Below are 22,829 nucleotides of genomic sequence, written 5' to 3'. Positions count from 1 at the left end.
CTTTTTCAACGCAGGTGAGTGAACGGCGCTTTTCACATGTCTCAGAGGAACTCTCTTGCGCAAAGTTCCACGGAAAAACAGCACTATCAGCGCGTCCCCTAGTGGAGCCTCGCCTCGCCTCGCCTCGCCTCCGGCGCGACCCATAACTTTCCATCCTCCTCGAGCTGTCAATCCAGGGATCGAGCGTCCGGCCTCCGCTCTGCTGTTTGCTCCTCCCCTCAGCCCAGTCAGTCATTCATTGCTCCAGTGAAGAGGAAGCGGGGAAAGCGTCCAAAGTGAGGGCGGAAGTGGCCGTGGGCGGCCTGTTTGAGTGGGCACTGGACTAAGGGCGGAAGTGGCGTCAATGGCCGGGGTGGGACGAGGAAGAGAAGGGCTGGTGCCTTTTGGCGTGTGGGGCGCTGGTGGGACGGGAGGATGGTGCTGATCAAGGAGTAGTGAGTACTGGGCGGGGTGGGCATTCCTGCGAGGCGCGGGGCGCGGGCGGCGGGCGGGCGGGCGGGGGGCTCTCCTGGGAAGGGGCGGGCGCAGGCAGTTTGCGGAGCCCACAACATATGGCTGCCCGTTTCTCTTGCGTGCTCCCTTCATGCTTGCTCGTTTTCATATCGCATCTAACACTTTGTTGAGCGCTGTGCTGTTTGTGTGTATCTGTGTGTACATACACACACACGTATGTATGCATGTATCATATATCTGCATACATATACATGTATTTATATGAGTATGCATATCCGGTTGTTCGGTGGCGGGGAGGGAGGCCTTCCCTTCTGCAGTCAAGCACTTTCTTACGTTTCTGTCAGGAAGCGGCGTGTGGGGCGAGGGTGGTGTCATCCCGGCATGCCTGCCCCCGATCCTAGAGAAGGAACTCGGTTTATTCCACCAGCCGGCCTTCCCCAGCTCGGAGAAGGCCGCCCGACGTACTTTCCCCACAGAAAGCAAGCGGGCTACTCCCTGGAGAAATGACTTGCTCGTGTTTCTTCTGTAGTTTGATCGGACGTTTGGGGGTGGGAGGGTGTTTCTGAATCATAACTCAAGAATTCAGTAGCGGGGCGGATGTGGAATAAGACTGTCTTGATCAGATCAACAATCCGTCTTTGTACCTAAGACTTTAATCATCTGTACCATTATGTCAGGAATAAGGCCTGCTGAATTCAGGAGCACTTATCTCTGAGCAAACATGGATACTTGTGGTGCCAAGGCGATACCACAAATCATGCTTAGGCACTGTTTTAGGGAAGTTCACAGCAGATTTGCTTTGTATCTGGCAGGCTGGGGCAAAGACTGATTCATAAGGAAAAGGTGGGGTGGAATGACAGCTTACCTGGCACAGATAATTTGGCCGCAAAAGAAAGAGAAAGAAAACTGGGTCTATCCCGCTAGAACTTTGTTGCATGCCCACTCCTGCATTCCAGTTCTCCCTTACGCACCCCTTTGCCATCATGGCTCTTTCCATCTCAGGCTGCAGTGGCCAAGAGTAAGTCCTATTTAACTCGGTGGGTCTTATGAGTAAAACTTCTGGACAGACATATGCAGCGATTGCGCTGTAAATATAGCAATATGTGGGGAATCTGACATTATAGATTATGTTGTACTACAGCTGCTATCATCCCTGACTGTTGGTCATGCTGGATGGAGCTGATTGGAGTTGGAGGCCACAGCCCTCATCCCCCTTTTTTAACAAGCAGTGTGGCTGTTAAAGGTGTCTCAGGGCACCACTAAAGAGCACTTCTGTCAGGTGTTCCAGTGAGCAAGTACTGTCTTATTATTCCATTGCACTTATGTCCGGTGGTCTTTCCTTTGTTTTATCCTCACTACACAACAATGCTGTGAGGCAGATTGGGCTGAGAGGGAGTGACTGGCCCAAGGTTGCCCAGTTAGCTCCATGGCTGAGCAGGACTAGAACCCAGGTCTCCAGTCCAACACTCTGACCACCACACGACACTGTCTCTCATCTTTTGTGCCGGGTACCAGTTAAAAGATGGTAAATATGGTAACCTGTGCATGGCCTGTATAGTGGTCTTTTATATCCTCCTTTGCACTGTATATTTAGATTGGCTTGTAGCAGTTTTCCTGAAGTTAATAGTTTTCTATCCTCACAATCTGATTTGTCATTTTTCCTGGTTGATGAAATATTTTTTTCAAATGGGGCAGGGGGCAACTCTGGTATCTCCTTGTAGAAAAATGCTGTCTTTCATCAATTACTAATTCTGGAATCTTAGAAGGTTATCCAGCATATACAGTTTTCTAACATAATGAGGGAGTACACATCATCTGTAAATACGGTTGCACCTCTTATTTGGGGCTCTACTACACAGAGAATATATTAGTAATGCATCATTTTAGAGACCTGAGAATGTGATTTCTTTAAAGCAGCAAAAATACCCCAATTCTTTTCAGGTATTTCTCAGCTGAATCAACAATAAATCTAATCTGAATCTGATATCAACCTGGTCTGGTAAACACAACAACTTTTAAGCTCATAGAGGATTGCTGTTTTGTTCAGATAGTGCTATAGCGCTTTATAAGTGATGTTGGTTGAGATATCAATTAAATCCACGCTGGCATAAATACTGTGATGTCTGTGCTTTTTATCTAGGATGTGCTAGAATGGGAGGGTCTGAATGCATTGGGAGCCTCGTCTAACTCTTGTTTCCCTCTGCTTCTCTCCCTCTGCTCCTCATACAAACCAGCCGGGTACTGTTGCCTTGCTCAGTGGAGGAGGTAAGCCACTTCTTATAGACGCTGCTGGTAGGAAGTTGACACTCATGTAGACTTGTTTTGGTACAAGATTGTGGGGAGAAGTGGGTTTGTTTCATTGATTTTGACATAACCGGCTACAGAGTCTCAAGCATCTTTCTCCCCCACTACATAAGTGGGGGAGGATTTCTGTGGCTGATCTCTTCCTTGAGAGCTGATGCCTTGTTAGTGGAATTTACCCCTCCTCTCTTGTGTCTTCTTCAGTACCAAGTGGGGCAGTTGTATTCCGTGGCTGAAGCCAGCAAGAACAACACTGGTGGTGGTGAAGGGATTGAGGTGCTCACAAATGAACCCTATGAGCGAGAGGGGGAGCGGGGGCAATATACCCACAAGATCTACCATCTTCAGAGGTAAGAACTTCTCTGGGGCATGGGCATCCCAAGCCTTGGGCCTACTTTCGTGACCTCCCCTGGTTTTCTCTCTTGCAGCAAAGTTCCAGGATTCATTAAGATGTTTGCCCCTGAGGGGTCCCTTATCGTCCATGAGAGAGCCTGGAATGCCTACCCCTATTGTCGAACAGGTGAGCCCTGGAGAGGGATCGGGAAAAGACAAGGGGTGTTGTTGACACCCCTTGGCAGGGAAGGACGTTGTCTGGAGTGGTGGGTTTTCTCTACATTCAAGGGAACTTTTTCCCATCAGTGTTTCAGCCAAATAATACTTGCTTTTCTGCCACAGCACCCCTTGGCAGAGGATTCTGGGTCTGTCCTACCCTCCATTTGCCATTCCTTACTTAAACTGACAGTATCACCAAGGGCAGCCCTTCCCAGCCTGTACCACTCAGAATGTGTTGGACTACGATGTGGTCATGGCTGTACTGGCTGGGAATTGTGGGAGTTGTAGGCCAACACACTTTGGAAGGCATAAGGTGGGGGAAGGCTGGTCCAGGATATACCCAATGCTCTCTCCTCTAGCTGTCTATGGCAGCAGGGAGCTTGACATGGTTTCCTGGTAGGAAAACTTATCTGTTGCTACCACTTCTGGCAAAAGGGGCCTGACTGGCTTCAGGAGAAGCCCAGGTTCCCCCACAAGGTTGTCTGAAATGCCACAGATCCAGAGAATTAGTGTCAGAGGGAGAGGAAACTCCCAGGGGAGCCAAAGAGGTGAGTGGGTCTGCTTTGAATTCGCATTCTAAGCCAGGGATGGGCCACCAGTGGCTCTCCAGGTGTTTTGGCCTTCAGCTTCTATCAGCTCTACTTAGCATAGCTGAGGGTCAGGGGAGTTATAAGACAAAACACCAGGGTGGTGGGGGACAGTTTTTCCCAACCCTGTAAATCTAAACAGGGTTTCTGCATAAATATTCATTTACATACCTTATACATACCTATGGTTTTCCCAGTTGCAATGCATGGCTGTGAAAGCTGGACCATAAGGAAGGCTGAGTGCCAAAGGATTGAGGCCTTTGAATTGTGGTGCTGGAGGAGATTCCTGCGAGTCCCCTGGACCGCAAGGCGATCAAACCAGTCAGTCCTTGAGGAGATCAACCCTGACTGTTCTTTAGAAGGCCAGATCCTGAAGATGAAACTAAAATACTTTGGCCACCTAATGAGAAGGAAGGACTCCCTGGAGAAGAGCCTAATGCTGGGAACAATAGATGGCAAAAGGAGAAGGGGATGGCAGAGGATGAGGTGGCTAGATGGAGTCACAGGGGCAGTTGGTGTGAGCTTGAGTGGACTCTGGGGGATGGTGGAGGACAGGAAGGCCTGGAGGAATGTTGTCCATGGGGTTGCAATGGGTCGGACACGACTTTGCAACTAACAACAACACATATTCAGAATCAGGGAGGGGATGAGCCCCCTGGCTCTGCAGCCTTCCACACTTTGGGGTCCTCAGTGGGAAACTTCTCTGCTTCTGTAGTTTCCTTTGAGGTGTAAATTAGGTGAGGAATCTGCCCAGGTAGGGCTGACTCTCTGCTTCAGATGTTCAGCCCCACTGCTATACCACCTTCTCTCCCATGAGCTGCAAGGTTTTAAGTTCTTCCAGGGCAGGCCCTCCTCTTGTCCCCACTGCCACCAGAGACCTGTTACATGGCATTGGAGAAGGTCTTCTCAGAGGCATCTTTTAGGCATTAGAACTCCCTGCTGAGAAAGAAGAGATTGTCTGCCTCTCTGCTGTCCTTTCACCAGCTGGCAAGGATGCTTTGAGCTGAGCTCCTGCTGGGGCAGGTTCTGCTGGATTGGGAACGTATTGGTGGCAATTTGTGCTTTTCATCTATTTATTTTAATGAACATTTGAACAACGTTCATTTTAACTTTGGATTTGTTACTGCTTTGAGCATGTTTTTATATATTACTTTTGGTGGAAGGAGGCATCTAAATCAAATTAATTGTAATCAAGCAAATGCATAGAGGGCTGCCAAAACGGGTGATGAGGACACAAGTGAGGGGTGGGCTTCTGTTCACGGCATGGGTGGGTGCACTTCTGAATAGGGCTGTAGTCCAAAGCAGCTTTCCCTAACCTGGCCCTATTCCTTCATGCTGGTCAAGATTATCATAAGGATGGTTAAACACATCTCAGGGACCCAAGGTCAGGGAAGACTGTCGAACCATTTGAGTACATGGTTGTGTTAGAATAGCATATATGATTTATAGGTAAACTGGTGTTTGAGAGTTTCAGCTTTGGATAAGAAAACTGTCTCTCAATCTGATTAGTTAAAAAAAGTCTACTTGGGCTGAACTAACATGTTCTCTCCCCCTCTCTCTCTCTCCCTCTCCCCCCTGTTTTGGTCCGGTCTACTGCAGTTATTACGGTAAGTGACTTGGAAAAGGGGAACTCTGGGCAGGCACGTGGACACAGAATGCTTTTACATTATCCCCTTTCCCAACTCTGTCCCACATTTCTCTGCCCTCCTGGCCACATCTGTGTCCTGTCCTATCACAAGTAAGTTCTAATACAGCCATCCTGGGATATTCACGTTCTTGTGTTACCCACAGAGAGTTCCCCAGAGAATTCTGGATATCCTCTTGCTAACAGTTATGTGTAGCTTTGGAAATTGTGGGTCCTCTGGTTATCGCAAGGGATTAGGACTAATCCTTTTACCCTTTCCTTTTTTGACAGAATGAATACATGAAAGATGATTTCTTCGTCAAAATTGAAACATGGCATAAACCAGACTTAGGTGACCAAGACAATGTAAGTGAGGGGGTGTGCATGCATGCAAACAAACCTTTTGAATTTCACATCACGAATGAGAGTGCCTGATTCTATTTATTAATAGCAAGATTTGAGACATCCATCCTGTATTTTATTATTCTGAAATAAAATGGTATTTAATTAAAATCTGCATTTTTTCAGCAGTGGTACTTATGAATTATTGAATATTCTGGGCAGTTAAGTTCACATTGCATATGAAGCAGCAAAGAAAGCACTTTAAAAGATCTTAAAAATGATGCATTTCTTAAGCACTATGAGTCTTTGTATAGAGAGAATCAACATTTCCAGTTTTAAAAAATAAAATTTTCAGCTGCCAATAGTTAGAATTGAAATTTGCTGTATATTTGCTTGCATTTCCCCAATTTTGCTTGCATTTCCCTAATTTTATTGTAACAGTCTTGTCTAATTTTTAACTTGAGAGTTTTTCCTAGAAAGGCAGCCTAAAAATAATGTTAAGTGAGCCCCATGATTTTTTTTATTTAATTCGCAAATACACAATGAGAATTTCAGATAACAGGATTTGCTAAGTACTTTCCATGGCTGTTTCAGTGAGGCACGAAGAAATAAAGGCCTGATGCAGAGTTGGAGGAAGACTAAATGTTGGAATGAAAGGGTTTCGCTGGGGAGCGGAAAGTATCAGGGGCTCTGTTGGAAAAAATGGAACATAAGTTACACTAACACTGGATCCATCCCATTGGGGCAGAGATGGTGTGGAGTAAGCAGGCAGATAGGAAACAGAGCATGGAAGGGGTGAAGGATTTTGCCATATTGCTTAAGTTCTGAGAATTACACCAGCTTTGCACGATCTGGTGGCCCCAGATGTGCTGGTACCAACTCCCATTGGCTCCCCCGAACTGGTATGTTATGATTAATTTGTTGGGTATCTGAAAGAAAAACCACTGTAGGTGGTCTCAGCTGATGGACAGGTTTGCATAATACATCTTACTTCTTGTCTGTTTGCATAAATATATAAGCTGAGAGGTGACCTCAAAGGTTTCTAAGAGTTCATTTTTCCAAAGTCTCTGTGTGTGTGCGTGTATAAATTATTTGCTTTTCATAAATAAATACCATAAATATTAATACTTGGAAACCAGTAGAGAAAATATCTTACATTTAAACAAAAATAAAGTGCAATAAAGCTTTAATTACATCCCATTCAATTGAATAATTAAAATATCCATGGCTGCTCAGTCACTTGATCTGGATATTGAACTGCCAGCTTCTCTGAAAAAAAAATGCATTGAATTAGATCTTTTTTTTCCTATGGCTGCATATGTTCCAAATTTTCTCTTCCTCCTCCAATAGCAAGCCACTTCCAAACTTTCACCAACATTGTGTGCCATCATAACATGCATACAACCAACAAAAATCTTTTCTAAATCTCACAAGGCCTAAATCTGTCTTTTGTACTTGAGTGACAATCCTATGCATGTTAAGACAGGAAAATGGCTTCTAACTCCCAGTGTGCTCCAGACTGTTCTTTCTGACTAACATATTTCTCCATAAGAGATTCTTGAGTCATATGTGAATGCTGAGCCTTCCCTTGTACTTCCTTTTCAGGTCCATGGGCTCGATGCAGAGACCTGGAAAAATGTTGAGGTGGTTCATATAGACATTGCTGACCGGACGCTAGTGTCAGATGATGTAAGAGCTTGTGCTCGGCAGTTGCGGGAGCACCTGGCAACGGCTTGACCTGCGAATGGGAGCTGGGGGGAGTTCTGGGAGGGAAGGAGCGCTTCCATTTGCTAGCCCAACTTCTGACAGAAAAGAAGAAACTGTCTGCAGCTCTAGGACCATGAGTCCAGAGGGCCTTTCTGTGTTTGCATCATTTGGAGACAGGGCGGAATTGCACTACCTAGAATGCCTTCAGAGCGCTGTACCATGACATTTCTTCTGCCCCTGAACTGATTCTTACGGAAGGCCTCTGAGAAACGTCTTATTTTCCTGGCAGTCTCTCTCTTTGTTTAGTCGCTGCCCTTCCTTCTCAGTGATGGTGCAAAACTGAGGTATCTCTTCCTGGCCGTGGGTGTGAGCGTATAGCCCTGCTGTTGTGTTGTGTTGTGTTGTGTTGCTTTTTTGCTTTGATTTGTGGGATTGAAACTGACAGAAGTGCACTCAAACTATGGAGCAACTTCGACTTCATTGGCACTTGGAGTCCACTTAACCTTTTTCTTTCTTTTTCTAAGAAAAGTTGAGTCCTGGAATATTTTGAGGGATGCTTCTGAGCAAGTCCTCCACAACCAAGGCAATGCAAACCTGTCTTCTCTTCATGCCTTCAGAGCCATCTTCCACAACCTGGTACCATCAAGATGTTTTGGACATCGGTTTCCATTAGCCCCTGCCAAGACGGCCAGCCATCAGGAAGGCTGGAAGCTGATGCCCAAAATAACTGGGCAACACTAGGTTGGGGAAGGCAGCTTAAGAGTTAAGAGAACCACAGTGGTGGCTGAAGCTTATACCAGTTCTGCTGTGCTTTTGTCACTGTGTTGTGGGGATTCTTGGTTCCAGCATCCCTTTGTTTTCTGCCAGCTCCTTGGTTTTACAGCAGCCTTCTCAAGCTGGTGCCCTCTGTGCTTGTTGACAGTACTGGGAGTTGTAGTCTAATACACCTGGAAAGCATCAGCATCAGGTTGGAAAAGGCTGTTTTAGAGATGATCTTTTCCCCCCACCCTTACTTAGTTTAGAAAAATGGGCTCCTGTGCGAGTTACAATGGGGAAACTGGGTGGCTTTTTCCTGGACTGAGATTCGTGCCCTGTCTTTTGGTCAGGAGGGGTTGGTTTCATTTCTCACTGCTTTTCTACCTGAATGGGGTAAGGGGGGCACCTTTCGGCTTTTGATGTTGCTGGACCTTTGTCACCTTTGTGTTCTCACTTTCCCTCCCAGGATTACAAACCAGATGAAGACCCGGCACTTTTCAAATCCATGAAGACCGGCAGAGGTCCTCTCGGTCCTGACTGGAAGGTATGTCCACTCAGCAAAATGTGAGAACCGACCCTTCGCTGTCTCCACCCTGCTGCTTGTATATACTCCAGGTCACTCAAGTCCCTTGAAGGCTTCTGAAGAGACGCTCGGTTGCTGGTAACAATATGAAAAAATGGGGAGGGAACTAAAAAGTGTGTGTGTGTGTGGGGGGGATTCATTCCTCCAGTTTTCCAAAATTCCCTGGAAAAATGAGAGGGTGTTTCCCCCTCTTTAACTGGTCTTTGTGGCTCGTATTTCCCGTTGATGGTAGCGCAAGCATGCTTCCCCCCCCAGATGTTTAGGATTACAACTCCCATCAGCATGGTCAATGCTCAGGAAAGCAGGGCGGCATCATCCTAGACATCTGGAAGACCTCCTTGGCCTCCCAAGCGTTTGTAACCATTGCAAACCCCTATCCCAAGATGCTCACACCTTTTCTCCTTTTCGGGGAGAACTGGCTGGGAAGTCCCGTAAAGCTCCAAGGCTTTTTTGGAGCCGTTACTATGCCCTGACAGCTGCCAGGAAAACCTTGCTAGCTTCTCCCTTCCAGCTGGAGGCTTTGAGAAGTGAATCAGGCAGGCAGGGATTCAGCGGTCTTCCCCACCCCGCTTCACCCTTGGACCATGCCTTTATTTATTTATTTATTTTTCGATTTATATCCTGCCTTTTTCGTACAAAGGGCTCAAAGCAGCTTACATCTCCTCCTCCATCTTATCCTCACAACAACAACCCTGTGAGGTAGGTTGGACTGAGAGTCTGTGACTGGCCCAAAGTCACCCAGTGGGCTCCATGGCTGAGCGGGGACTCGAACCCAGATCGCCTGAGTCCCAGTCCCACGCTCTTAACCACTACACCACACTGGCCTTCTCTCCTCATTCCTCTTAAAAGCAGGGCATGCAGCAGTGATACCCTGTGTGTGTCTGTGGGCGGCAGAATATGGAGGGAGGCATGAATGGGGGGCAGGCAGGGCAAATTTGGTGAGCTGCAGAAACGGCTTTCAAGGACTGCAGGTCGCCCACCCCTAGCCTAAGAGGAATTTCCACATTTGTGCTCGGAAACGTCTAGCCCTAAACCCGTGGATCTCTTTTTTCCACCCTCTCCCCCTCCACGTCCCTCTGCTAGCGCGAACTAGCCAATAACGAAGATTGCCCCCACATGTGTGCCTACAAGCTTGTGACAGTGAAATTCCGCTGGTGGGGCTTACAAGGCCGCGTAGAAAAGTTTATCCACAAGGTAAGTTTGGGCTGGGCTCACTCAAATCAATTTGGGAAAGTGGCCAGTCTGGATAGTAGCACTTGATAGAGTTACGGAGGGCAATAAAATCTGAGACTTCCTTTCCTCTTTTTTTAGGGGGGAGGGAGGGAATGCCTTGGCTAAAACCAGAGCCCAGCTTGTTCTGGAGACTCTGCAGAATGCGGCCCCTACTCGGGGGCTTAGTCCCTTCCAGGGAGGTTGCCGATGGGCTTTCCCTGCCCGAAGGATCTCGCCCCACTTTCTTCTTGACACTTTCCTTCTCCCTTTTACAGCAAGAACGACGCCTCTTTACCAACTTCCACAGGCAGCTCTTTTGCTGGTTGGATAAGTGGGTGGATTTAAGCATGGCTGATATCCGGCGGATGGAGGAGGAGACACAGAAGGAGCTTGATGAGGTATTTGAAGGCAGGGGAACCAGTTGGGCACGTTACAAATACAAGTGTGTGCATGCATGCACATATGGACGCCCAGTGTGTGTCCCATACGGTTAATTTGGCTCGAGAGTAAGGGCCAGATTGCAGCACTGTGAGACCAAAACGAATGCCCTGTGCCTCTCTGAGCAGCAAAATGGCAGGTGGAGTCACTCCTCTCCTTTTAGCATGCTTAGATCCTGGAGCCATCCAGCCTAGGAGAAGTGGCCGTTCGTTTGACTCCAAAGCATCTATGGAAGAGAATTGTATGAAAGAGGTATCTTCCAACCACCGGTATGAGATAATAGATAAGTCTTATGTTCCAAATTAAGGTCTAAAAACCTAAATTCATCCTTTCTAATGGGCAGCTGTACCCTCTTTAAGCAAAAACCAGGGAGAAGTCTAATCCCAACCCACGCAGACTTCAGAAATGCTGCACAGTGTATTGAAAATATGTCTGTGGAAAATATACAGCATAATTATGCAATATATCAATTACCTGTGGTAAGATATTCATCTTAAGTATGTTAACTTCATATTAAATGGTGCTTATCTTTCCAAATCAAAATATGTCTTTTCCAGGAGTACATTATGTTGTATAATTTGAGAATTATCTCTAGACACCGGTATTCTAAGATACATCATAATTTCCAGACAACCAGCAGTCAGTAACTTTTTTTCTGCCTGGACATGCATTGAATTGTGCTCAAAGTCTCCTAAAAAGTAATCCCTGATGTAAGAAGTAGTTTAAAATGTCTAGGATTTTGATAATGTCTCCTGACCTCTCCCAGAATGATACCCTACTGCAGCTTAGACATGTACCATCGAATATTTTTTCTTGAATACCATAGATGCAGAACTAGTTGCCCTGCTGCTATTGATGGACTTGAACTCCCATCAACCTCAGCCAGCATGGCCAATGACTGGGAATGATAGGAATTGTGATATATCAGGAGGAACCCGCTCTGAAACATCACAGTGCAAACTTAGTGCAGATTGTGGGCACATTCATACACGTGTTTAGAAAGAGAAATGTCCTACAATTCTCTTTAGCACATTTCTTTCTAAACATGCATAGAAGGTATACCCTTAACTGGCTCTAAAACGCATTTGAACAACTGAGATTTCCTTAATTGCATAACAGCCCTATTTAATATTAGGCAGCAGACAACATTTGTTAGGTCTGGGTTTTTCATCCTCGAATTAGTTGTCCCTGCAGAAGTCTCTTTACTTTTGCACTTAAACTTCCTTAGTTGTCAATTATTTTACTACTTGTTTTTAATTAATATTGGCAGAATGGGTTTTTTCATTGTAAATGTGTACAGGTAATTTTTAATCATAAGAAATCCTTCTCCTATACAACTTATTTTAAAAAGTCCTGCCTTCTTTTTATCTGTTCCCCCTGAAGAGAAAAGAAGAGGTACATATGGGGTTGTTTGTTTCTTGTTTTTGTTTCAGTGGATCTCTTTTTCAGTTTGGGGTTAAAGGATATTGGTTTCTGGATATTGAGGTTTCAATGACTTGCTCTAAAAATGAATAAAATTTCAGCAATATGCAAAGTGGACAACTGTAATTGATTACGGATCGCTTAAAAAAGAATTGAGAGCCTTCACAAACAACCCACAGGGAAGAGCAGAACTGGGCGGAGGTTTATTTTCCATCCAGCCCTGGTGAACAGAGGTGATGCCGCAAGCAGGTGCGGCTCAAAGCTGAACACCTGCTGAAGGCTACCTTTTTGTTTCAGATACGCCAGAAAGGCACAGTGAGAGGAATGACTGCTGGGGACGAATGAGCTCCCCCTGCTGCCTGGGTCAGGAAGTATCAAGGTAAAAGTACCTGGGGAGTGGGACAGGGAACATCATTAGGGGCCGGAGCTTTGCAGTGGGGAGGAGGAGACCCAAGATCATTTCTCAGCTCACAAAGCCAAAATACGAATCAGCCATTTGCTGCATACACCAAGGGGCAAGTAAACAAGCCCCACATCTCAAATTCATCAGATTCTCTCATCCAAATCAGGAAATTATGGTTGCCCATTCTGGGACTTGAAGGTTTAAAATTCTGGTTTGTTGTGAAGCTGGTAACAGTTGTTTGCTGGTTCAGAGGAAATAGGAAACTATGGCAAATAAGAGAATTCCTGGTTTGCTGAGACTAGAGAATTCCTGGTTTGCTGAGATTGTGAAGGGTTGGCATGTCTGGAAAAAGATTGTGTCATATCTTGACTTATCAAGGTGTGATAATGCTTGTGCAAACAGAGCCACTGGCAAGGCACATTTTTTTAAAATGGGAAATAATGTCAAAGGTCAAGTGAATTAGGAAAGGGAATTCTAAAGGCAATTTATTTGCTTGCATAATTGCTTGCAGCCCTTTAGGCTTACATTTCAGCCTACAAGTCCCATCAGTCCTAGCCAGCATTGCCAATGGTAAGGTAAGATAGGAATTGTAGGCCAGGCCTCTGAAGGGTCACAAATTGCCTGTGCTGGATCAACTGGTTTAAAAACATATTAAGTGTGGGGTTTCACAAGTTCATGCTTGACATTTCACTGGCAGACACTTTCCCAACAAGGTGTAAGGTTTCCAGCTTGTGTTCCTCCTAAAATATAAGTACATTTTGTTTATGAGTAGATTCCAAGGCTTAAAATAGTCAAGAACACCATTTTGGCCATGCCCATTTTGCTTCTGGGTATATCTGCCTTCTGGTTAAATTTAAAACTTTTCCAGGTGGGAATTCAGTGCTTGAACTGAAAAAACTTTCCCGCCACAGTTCAGATTGCTCTCCACATATTCGACATACAGAGATCTGATCCTGCTGCCGGCCAAGGGCAGGGATGTTGCAGGTGGGGATGCTGGGCACAGCTCTCTTCTCTTCCCATGCTATCCAAGAGTGCATTAGTTGAATGGCCGAATTAGGGCTGAAATTTCAATAAAATTTGGCTTTTATAAGCAATTGTTTGCTTCCATTTTTGGAGAAAGACACAGCTTTTGTTAATCCCTGCTCCTTGCTTTTTCTCCCCCCCCCTTCCTCAGGTGCAGTGCCCATTCCGACTGGAGATTGGATCTATCCTTGTGGGACTCCTCTTTCTCTCTCTCTCTCCTTCCCCCACTCACTCCCTCGCCACCTTGAAAAGGGAAGATGATTCCTGTTATTTTCTGTCCTGCTGGTCCAAAAAAGTTCCAAACGACACCCCTCCCACTTCTGCTAGCACAGGGAACCCCTTGACACCTCCAGTTACTTTTACTGATCATGAATTAATAGGTGCCCTCGCCACCCGCTCCGTGGGGCACAGAAGGAGGAGGCAAGGACCCTTCTGAGGTTGGGGATGTCTCTCACCTCGCCCCTCCAGAGGCAGGGGATGCATGGCTATTAATAATATTAATATTCTTTGGAAGCGTATTTTGGTTGGGGGGCTTTCTATAGGAAGAGGAAAAGGAAGATCTGGAATGTTTAAAAGCGGGGTCTCATGAGTAGGGAAGAGAATGCGTCAAAACTGTTACCTTAGCAGGATACTTTTGACATCACTGTGGAGAGTTCTCTCACTTTTTAAGGAACACCTGAAGACTTTACTGCACTGTCAAGCCCTCATTCACCTCCCTGTGATGCTTTCTGCTTGAGTTCCAGCTGGGCTACGTTTGAGGGAGTCAAAACATGCCATTGAATGGGCTCCTTGATAGGCAGCAAAGTCCCCCTCCCACATTTTCAGAGGGGACATAAGTCACGTGGCTAAAACTTTCTGGGTCTCACATTCCTGCTCTTTTTTCTCTGTTTATAAACAGCTCCGGGATGTCTTCGTAACATAACCTTCCCCAGCTTGGTGCCTTCCTGATGTTTCTGCCTTCAGTTCTGATCAGCCTACGCCATAATGGCCAGTGGCCTGGAATGCTGGGAGTTGTAGTTTAAAACATCCAGAGGGCACCAGATTGAGGAAGGCTATCCTATAAGGGTTTAAAAAAAAGTTGTTTCCCCTGCTCCCACCCAGATCCCTGCTTGTGGGGGTGGTTGGGGGGCAGGTCATTTTCTCCATTTGGGAGAGGCACTTGAAAGCTTTTCAGCAACCCTCTGGGACTTAAGTGAGGGGGGTGGGGAGAGGTTTAAGGCCCAGTGCTGCAGTTCTAAGGATCTGAACAGTATTTTTTTTAAAAAAAGAAAAACACTGAAAAATCCTTTTTTAAAACAAGTAAAACAATAAATGAACTTGAACTTGAGTTCTTGAGTAATTTCCTGTTTATGGGGAGGGTTAGATCAATGCCTGCGGTGGTGCATTCATGCCCCGTTTTGTACTTCTTCCCCAGCTGCAACAAGCATGTTTCTCACGATGGATGATGGGCAGAGTGTCTGTGGAGAACAGTATGTGGGAGTGGGGGGCAGGCCGCCCCATCTCTGGGCCCTCTGAGGGCTAGATGATACTGTTGCCTGTGGTTATTCCCACAGATGTAATCACCTGGCCCACTTTAGCCTTCTCCTTGTCGAATTGGCACAGGGACTTGACTTGGTCAGCTCTTTCTGCATTGGCTGAGTCCTTTGTGGCCCACATTCTTGCTCTTATTTCCCATCTTATCTCTAGGTGTTGGGATTTTCAGGCCAAGCTCTGCCCCCCTGGAGCAACCTGCGGGAACCCAGCAGGCCAGGGTTTCTGCACCGCTAGGGCAGAGAGATAGCTGGCCTGGGAAGAGACCCAGTATTTGTATTAGATACAGAAACTTGCAGAACCAACTTACATGAAAGCTTGCTCAGTCCTCCTCTCTTTTTCCCTGATGAAAGACAAGGGCTGACTTAACAGATAAGCAGGTTTTCTTGAACCACAATCCAGAGAACATAAAATGGGAAGCAAGATTGTATCAAAGGTCTTCTTTGTATGTTTTGGCTTTTGCCCCTTAAGTGCAGAGTATACATTGGTGGAACTCAGAACACACCAATGACAGTCTGAAACTGAAAGCGAAGCCATGGAAAGCAGGGCTGTTTTTCTTTTCAGTCTGGGCTGTTTTTCTTTTGTTTTAGGTCGTTGTCCAATTAAAGAAATCTTGCTCGATTAATCCAAAGAGTTTTACCTGATTGGTTTTACATCTGCTTATATTTATTTCTCCCTAAAACAATTTGCAGGGTGGAGAGAGAAAAATTACTTTGTAACTAAGAAATAATGCCCAATGGAACTTGAAATTTCCCTTCTTTCTTCCCAGTCCCTTTTCCTTTAGTGTGAATTCCTCAATTGAAATAAACGTTTCATTTTGCTCTTTGTTAGCTGCTCTTAGAGCCATTATCAGCTGAACATACAGTAAAAATGCTTTAAATAAGGCCACAGTTTTAACCCCAAAGAAGGATCACATTCCTTTGGACAGCAGCTAATTTTTGCTTTTTCTCATTCTAAAGCATTTTTTCTGGTGTGTCAAAGTAGGGTGAATGTCAGCTATATTGAGCCAATAGTGCTCTATGGAAAGAATTAAGTCCATATATATTTAATAGGTATGTTAAGTGGAAACTGCTCTCAGTTCCTTACAATTCAATTAAAGAAAAGCTTTGTCACAGGACAATTCTCAGCTTATTTTACTTGGAAGAAAATATGAATTCAGTGGGTTTTAATTCCCTTAGGTGTACTTCTACTTGCAACCAAAATTTGGGGAGTGGGGGGGGGGAGCTTTCAAACAGCCCCAAATAAAAGGGAAATAAAAGAAAAGCTCCTCACATGCTACAAAATTCAAAATCTGGGAAGGGAAATCCAAAATCCAGAGTCTAGATTTATTTATTCAAAGTATTTATTTATTCAAAGTATTTTTGTCCCATTCAGTATAAAAAGAGGGAGGAGAGGTCTTGGAACAGTTTACAGTTCATCAGTAAACAAGAGAATCCTTGCACCAGGCTTGTAACTTTAAAAAGATGTGACACACAAGGAAAAGGGATGGGGAGGGATGATGAGCAAAAGAAAAATCAGGTTAGGTGGTATAAAAAGGAGGGGGTATGAGAAGAAACTGGTGTTTAAATCTTGTTTAAGAGTTCCTGAGAAGTTGAAATCTTGCACAATCATTTGTGGCATTTTGGTTGAACTTGATAAATGTATTGTCCAACTCTGGGTGATTTTTCTCTCCTGAATTTTGGAGTTTTTGTCCTCATGGATCAGCATGACTGTCTGTAGGGCAATTTTGCAATCCGTTCATACATGACAAAGGCAAAGTTCATTATTATGGCATGCGATGCTCCTCTTTGAAGGAATGCTCCCAAGAGCTCTGTGTACCCCACGAATGGAATAAGCCAGACTTCTGCTTGCTGCAGAAGAATTAAGAATTATTCAACAGAATGAAGTACCCTGGAAAAGAGTGGCTCAAGCAAGTGAGCCAAGTCATAAGGGATCACATTCTGAATTGCTTGATAAAAATTAGTTATTCCTCTTGTCATAATTGTGAAAGAGGTTAGGGCTTATCTAACAAGGGATTAGATTCCCTACTCTTTTGGGGCTGATCACCACACCACAAAACATTCATTTCCTAGAAAGCAGACTGATGAGCACAGAAAAGAAAAGAACTTACTTAAGAACCTTAAGTAAGTACAAGACAGATGTGAGGACTGAAACACAAAGCCACTCTTGAACCCAAATAGAGATGTCATTGGAAGCCAGCACATCAGTATCCCAGCTCGCTTGCTTTTTTTAGTAAGTGTATTTTTAAAAAAATTGAGAAATAAAAATCAGGAAGGGTGGGAAGCCTGGCAGATACCAAAAGTGCCACCACTGTTCTTGAACCTTCCAACCAGTCTTGGAATCGCTTCTTCTAAGATGGGATCTGCACAAATATAGATAACATTAAAACAATCATACTACCTGGTATTAAAAATATAAACTTCAAAGATCAGTTGAAAGGAGCAGACCTTGTCGTCAGGGTGAGACAACTCCCTTGCCCTGGTGGCATTGCTCCACAGCGATCATTTTGGAATCCTGTCAAGTCATTTGGTCAGCTCTTCCGAAGGCCACAGCCCGCCAGCCCGCCAGCCCAAACAGGGACCCTTCAGGTACAGTAGCGCATGAGGCCTCGTGGTTGGTACTCGCACTGGCTGCTGGTGTTTTTTGCCACCTAACTGGAGGCAACCACAAGAAATCAGTTGATCCAGCAGGCCCGCTGTGCATGATGCATTGCACCTCTTGCCCAATCCTGCTTTCACTCCAGTGTTAAAGCTGGGAGGGAGAACCCGGGAGTTAAGATTCCCACTTAAGCCCCAGTTGATGGTAAGTTTCAGGCTGGAGTTCAAGGGACTCTTTGCTTCCCTGCTCAGAAATGGCTGCTGCTCTAGGAAACTGGCTTTGACCACTGTAGTTCTCATTTTCTATTTCTGTGCTATTACGAAGCGGGGGTGGAGGAGCCTCGTAAGCTGCATAGAGATCTCACGGTACATAGCCCTGCAATTTCTTATTACTACTTATTTTATTTTGATACTACTCAATACCCAAAGTACTCTGTGTGGTGAATAACAGCTAATACAGTGAACTGCAACATGGAACAGAACAATAAACATCACAAAACTATATTTTTAAAATGTAAATGAAATTAGTTGATGGCTCGTAGCTCTACGGCAACCTATGCTAACCTGTGTACCTGTCCTGCTTGAGGGATCCTGTGAGCAGCTGGTTTGCCTCCATGTGTAGAAAGTGTGGGCCCAGGTGCACCTTTGGTTTGATTCCACATGCCTTTTCAAATAGACCCTGTTTAAATATCCCATATAAATTCAAACTATAAGCTGATAGCATGATCCTTTTTCTCAAAGGTGGTTGCAACTCCATAGCGAGAGTTGGGAGAGCTCAGTTTGCTTGCTCTGTGCAGTTCCGGCCACCACGCCTCAAAAAGTCATTGCAGAATCAGAGAAGATGAAAAAAGGGCAACCGAAGTGATCAAGAGCTGGAGCAGTTCTTTAAGGAAAGATTGCAATATTTGGGTTATTTAGGTTAGAAGAAAGGTGAGGAGGTGGGTGGGGAATATATCAGTGCTGTGCAAAATTATGTGGAGAAAGCGTATTGGGAGATGTTTTTCCTCCTCTCTCATAATACTAGGGTACAGAATTTTTTGTAAGCTGTCCCAAGACATCTGTAGTGGACAGGTTAGAAAAGCTTTCAATACATACATACATACTAGAACCTGGGGACATAACATACAGATTGCTGGAAGATTGTGGACCAAAGGAATTATTTCTTCACGGAGCTCATATTTAACCTATGGAATTTGCAAGATAGAAACACAGAAACAGAGCGAGTCAGAAGGGGTCTCCTGGGCCATCTAGTCTGACCTGCGGCTCCAGCTAGCTGCATTCATGACATGCCTCCCATGTGCACATCAATGAGCACTTGTTTGGACCTCTTTAAAGGGGAATGGGACAAATTCACGGAGGAGATGGTCATAACGGCTTCCCCATGGTGCCGACTCCTGGGATTGCTCAAGAGTGCTGAGCAATAAAAGCTGAACCACTCTCAGTGACTCAGCAGCTTTTGACTCCATGGTTTTGAACCTAGTGGCCACCCCCACATTTCTGACATTGGCGCTTGGGATTTTCCAATGGCATTACTTACTTAAAATCCCCACTATTTCCCACCCCTGCTTTGTATCTCACCCTTGCAAATTATCCCCACTTTTAACCCCTATTCCAGAGCACCACTGCCTCATTTAAATACAGTTGTGGGAAATGTAAATAGCAGTGCCATGCCAGCAGCATCACAGCAAACAAAAAATAGTGACTCCTCACTGGTGCAGCACTGAGTAGAGCATCTGAAGGGCTTGGGGAAGTGTGAATGGTGGACCTTGCCAGATGTCTACCAGCTGCCCACCCGACTGCCATATGCTGACCCCAGTCCCGTTGATGAGTCTATGCAATCTACAAATGGAAATAATGCTGAGCAATACCATTGGAAAGGATCCTGAAGATCCTCTGTTCCTGTGCTCTGCTTAATGCAGGACTTGAAGTTCAGGATGCAGCTGTAAGCACCCCGACATCTTCAGTTTCAACACCTCTTCAGAGAATGGGCAGAAGTGTGTGATAGGCGATGCCTCTTACGGTTAGTCTCTGGGAGCTTTCTGATTAGGTTCTCCTGCCATTTTCTTTTGTTTAAACTTAAAAGAAGCTGGCAACAGGGCGAGGGCAGGGAGAAGGCACGTCTTCAGAAGAGCAAGAAAACAGTCTTTCAGTGCATATTTACAAGGTTCCTGGACAAGATGCCCTCAGTAGGTCTCCTTCCTCAGAAAGTCTGCCTTTTTACTGCCAGAATCACTCCTTGCAGGGCAGAGAGGCAACAAGCAAGACGTCTGTAGTATTTGCATGTTCTCAGCAGGTGTGAGACCATGCCTCCCCTTCACACCAGCCCTGTACCATTCAAAACAATCAGGTATTTTGCCCCTCTTTTGTCCTGTGTGTTTCTTGACAGAGAGCTCTGGTTCTGTCCGTAAGAAGGCACTGCACAGTTATTTCCATTCCCCCTGCTCAACAGATTTTTTTTTCTTTTTTGTGGAACAAAAGAGACAAAAGAGGAGGATTATAACAATACAAATCCACAACAAACGTTTCCTCTGTAAGCAACCCATATCTATCTACAGCAGGTTCAATCCTTTTCACTGTCTAATGGCTGGATTACTGATAAGATGCAGAAGATGTGAGAGCATTTTGAGCATTCAAGGTCACCAAAGTCATGCAATCAGGTGTTTCTAGGCCTGCGTCTAACTGAAAGGGTTGTAGCTTTCTGTATAGTTATGGTAGGGGGTCAATGATCTGCTGAACTCGAGATGGTTATGGCTAACAAGTCCTATCAGCCCCTGGCAGCATGGTCAAGGGAAATGTGAGAATTGTCACACACAACATCCTGAGGGCACCAGGTTGCCTACCACTGGGTTAACGTGGATGGCAGAGACCTGGGTTCAAATCCACACCCCCCCCACCAGTGGAACTGAGGGTATGACTGAGCTGTTCAGTATCTTGACCTCTGTGCCTCCCATTTGCAATCCAAACATTTCTGAGGATAAACGTCAGATTACAAACTATGTGACAGCCCTGGTGAGTTCCTTGGAAGCAGGTCAGAATAGAAATATGACACAGAGTGAAATCTCATGGTAGTTCTGCAAAACATTCAGTACTCTCGTTCTAGATCTTGATTCCACGACAGACGATTCTTGGGGCTTCTCCACATGAGGCAACCGATTGTGTGCTTCTGATGCCTCACTCAAGGTACCTTGCAGGTGCTTTACACGATGTCTTCATCTCCCAGGGCCTCTCCCGTGCTTTCCAAGCATTTCTGGTGTCGGGCTTTTCTATGGGAGGCTTTTCAGCCTTCACTTTTGTGAGGCTTCTGCTTTGAGATTAAGAGCAGCCCCCTTTCACATGTCTGCTCGCACACATTTTGCGTGCTTCTTGCTCGACACTGTTTTTCAGCTCAAGGGAAGTATAACTTTATCCGGATACAGCAGGATGGGCTGAAAAGACAAACTCCTGTACTTTTGCAAAGAGTTATACTGCAGCAACACTTTGTACTTGTGTGATAGAATACAGAGAAGGGCAGAAAAAGAAAACCTCATAAAAAAGAAGACGTGTAAAACAGCTGATCATGATCCACCAAGTCTTGCCTTTTCACGAGGTCCTGAACCCAGCAGCCTCAGAATCATAATTTTGCTTCCAGGGCAAGTTCTGGCTTGATTTGATCTAGGATGCACTGGTTTGGTCTGGGGTATTCACAAAGCTCTGCTGTAGCACCATGGTTCGAACATATCCATTTAATTCTTACCCACTTTCTTTCCTGTCCTGCATTCGTGTCCATACATAATGAGCAGGAATAGAATAGCATCGGTGAACTTGACCTTGATCTCCAGTGAAAACAGTTACACAACGATCTTTTTAAGTCCTTTCCTTGCTGTTCTTCCTAACCTTGGTCTTCTAATTTCTTGGCCATAGTCTTCATCCCAATTGATGACTGAGACAGGATATACAAAATCTTTCACAATTTCATTATCTTGAGTGATGATATTAACATAGCAGAATACTTTCATAATCATATTTTTTTCTTAAAACGCAGCTGCAGTCCTGCTTTTGCACTTTCTTCTTTCACTTTCATCAGGGGTAATTTCAATTCATTGCTGCTGTCAGTAATATGGTTTCATCTGTATATCTTAAATAATTGATAGATCTTCCACCAATTTTCACTGCTTCCTCTGATCCTAATCCAGCTTTCCTTATGGTACCTTCTGGATACAGATTGAATTGTTAGGGTGATTAAATACACCTGCATTTGATGACTTTGCCAATAGGAAACCTTTCTGTTTCTCTATATTCTGTCGTAACAGTGGCTTCTTGTCCACAATACAGAATCATCAAATGCTGGGACACACCCAGCATTTCAGAATCATCCATAGGACAAGTCAAAGATGAAGGATATCCTTGCTATTCATTTCACACAGCAATGTGTGAAGGGGAACTCCTGAATGAGGCTAATCTCTAAGCCAGGTTGATCCCTCTGGATAAAAGAGCAGGTATGCTTCTTTGGAGGAAGTATGCAGGGTCATCAGCAATACTTCAGAGGCATCAGTATTGGTGGCTATTACTATGTCCTGTAACTGTGAAGAAATACTTCTTTTTGCCTTTCCTGAATCTCTCCCCATCCAGCTGTAGTGCAGGATCCTAGTTGCAGCATTAAGAAAGAAGAAAATATTTCTGTCCCCGTCATGCCTGATTTAGTACAACTCTGTCATGGCTTGTTACTGCTTTTTCTTATGTTAAAGAGCACACACTGGGGAGTTGCTCCGTTCTCTTGATCACAGAAATGATGCCCCTTAAAAGAAAACCGGCAGTCGTGCAGAAATCCAGAAAGAGTTGACACAGCACGATGACACGCTCGTTGCGCTATGAATCAGTGTGAAGCAGAACGGGAAGCATGGTTTCCGGCATCCCAAACAAAAATCTCTAGCTGCTTCACCACATATGTTACACAAATAGCACAAATATACTCCCGCAAAGGATAAAGGAAATGCAGTTTTGGCTTGGCCTTCTGTGTATACCATTTAAAGAAGCAAACGAGAGCTTCACTTGCTGGGCAGTATAGAAATGGAATGAATGAATGAATCAAATGACTTAATGGCAGATTAAACCACCAATTAAAATTAAGCTCATTTTGACTCACCTATACCATCTTCATTTCTATGTAGGACTAGCACTGGATAATGCCCATAGGTTAGTTTTGCAAATGAAAAGTGTGGCTGCTTCTGTGTTTGTGTAACTACTTTATAAGATGAGTAAGTCATCTGCATGTTTGCTCAGAACTGTGTCACAACAGGGTGAATAATACATTGGTCAAATG

At 44.9% G+C, this 22,829-nt stretch overlaps 1 protein-coding gene across 1 annotated transcript; it reads left to right on the top strand.

Moving 5' to 3' along the window:
• Nucleotides 1–345: 345 nt before the first annotated feature.
• On the top strand, nucleotides 346–14,730 carry LOC123032202 (phosphatidylinositol transfer protein beta isoform-like). Its single transcript, XM_044447921.1, has 12 exons — nucleotides 346–434; nucleotides 2,688–2,718; nucleotides 2,959–3,104; nucleotides 3,183–3,274; nucleotides 5,493–5,500; nucleotides 5,809–5,883; nucleotides 7,465–7,548; nucleotides 8,789–8,866; nucleotides 9,989–10,099; nucleotides 10,393–10,515; nucleotides 12,275–12,356; nucleotides 13,555–14,730. The coding sequence occupies exons 1-11, from the start codon at nucleotides 415–417 to the stop codon at nucleotides 12,320–12,322; spliced, it is 816 nt and encodes a 271-aa protein (XP_044303856.1). The 5' UTR covers nucleotides 346–414; the 3' UTR covers nucleotides 12,323–12,356; nucleotides 13,555–14,730.
• Nucleotides 14,731–22,829: the final 8,099 nt, after the last annotated feature.

The sequence above is a fragment of the Varanus komodoensis genome, unplaced genomic scaffold (assembly GCF_004798865.1).
Source record: "Varanus komodoensis strain SLA01 unplaced genomic scaffold, ASM479886v1 scaffold53, whole genome shotgun sequence".
Taxonomy (NCBI): domain Eukaryota; kingdom Metazoa; phylum Chordata; class Lepidosauria; order Squamata; family Varanidae; genus Varanus; species Varanus komodoensis.
This window is presented reverse-complemented; position numbering and strand designations above follow the sequence as displayed.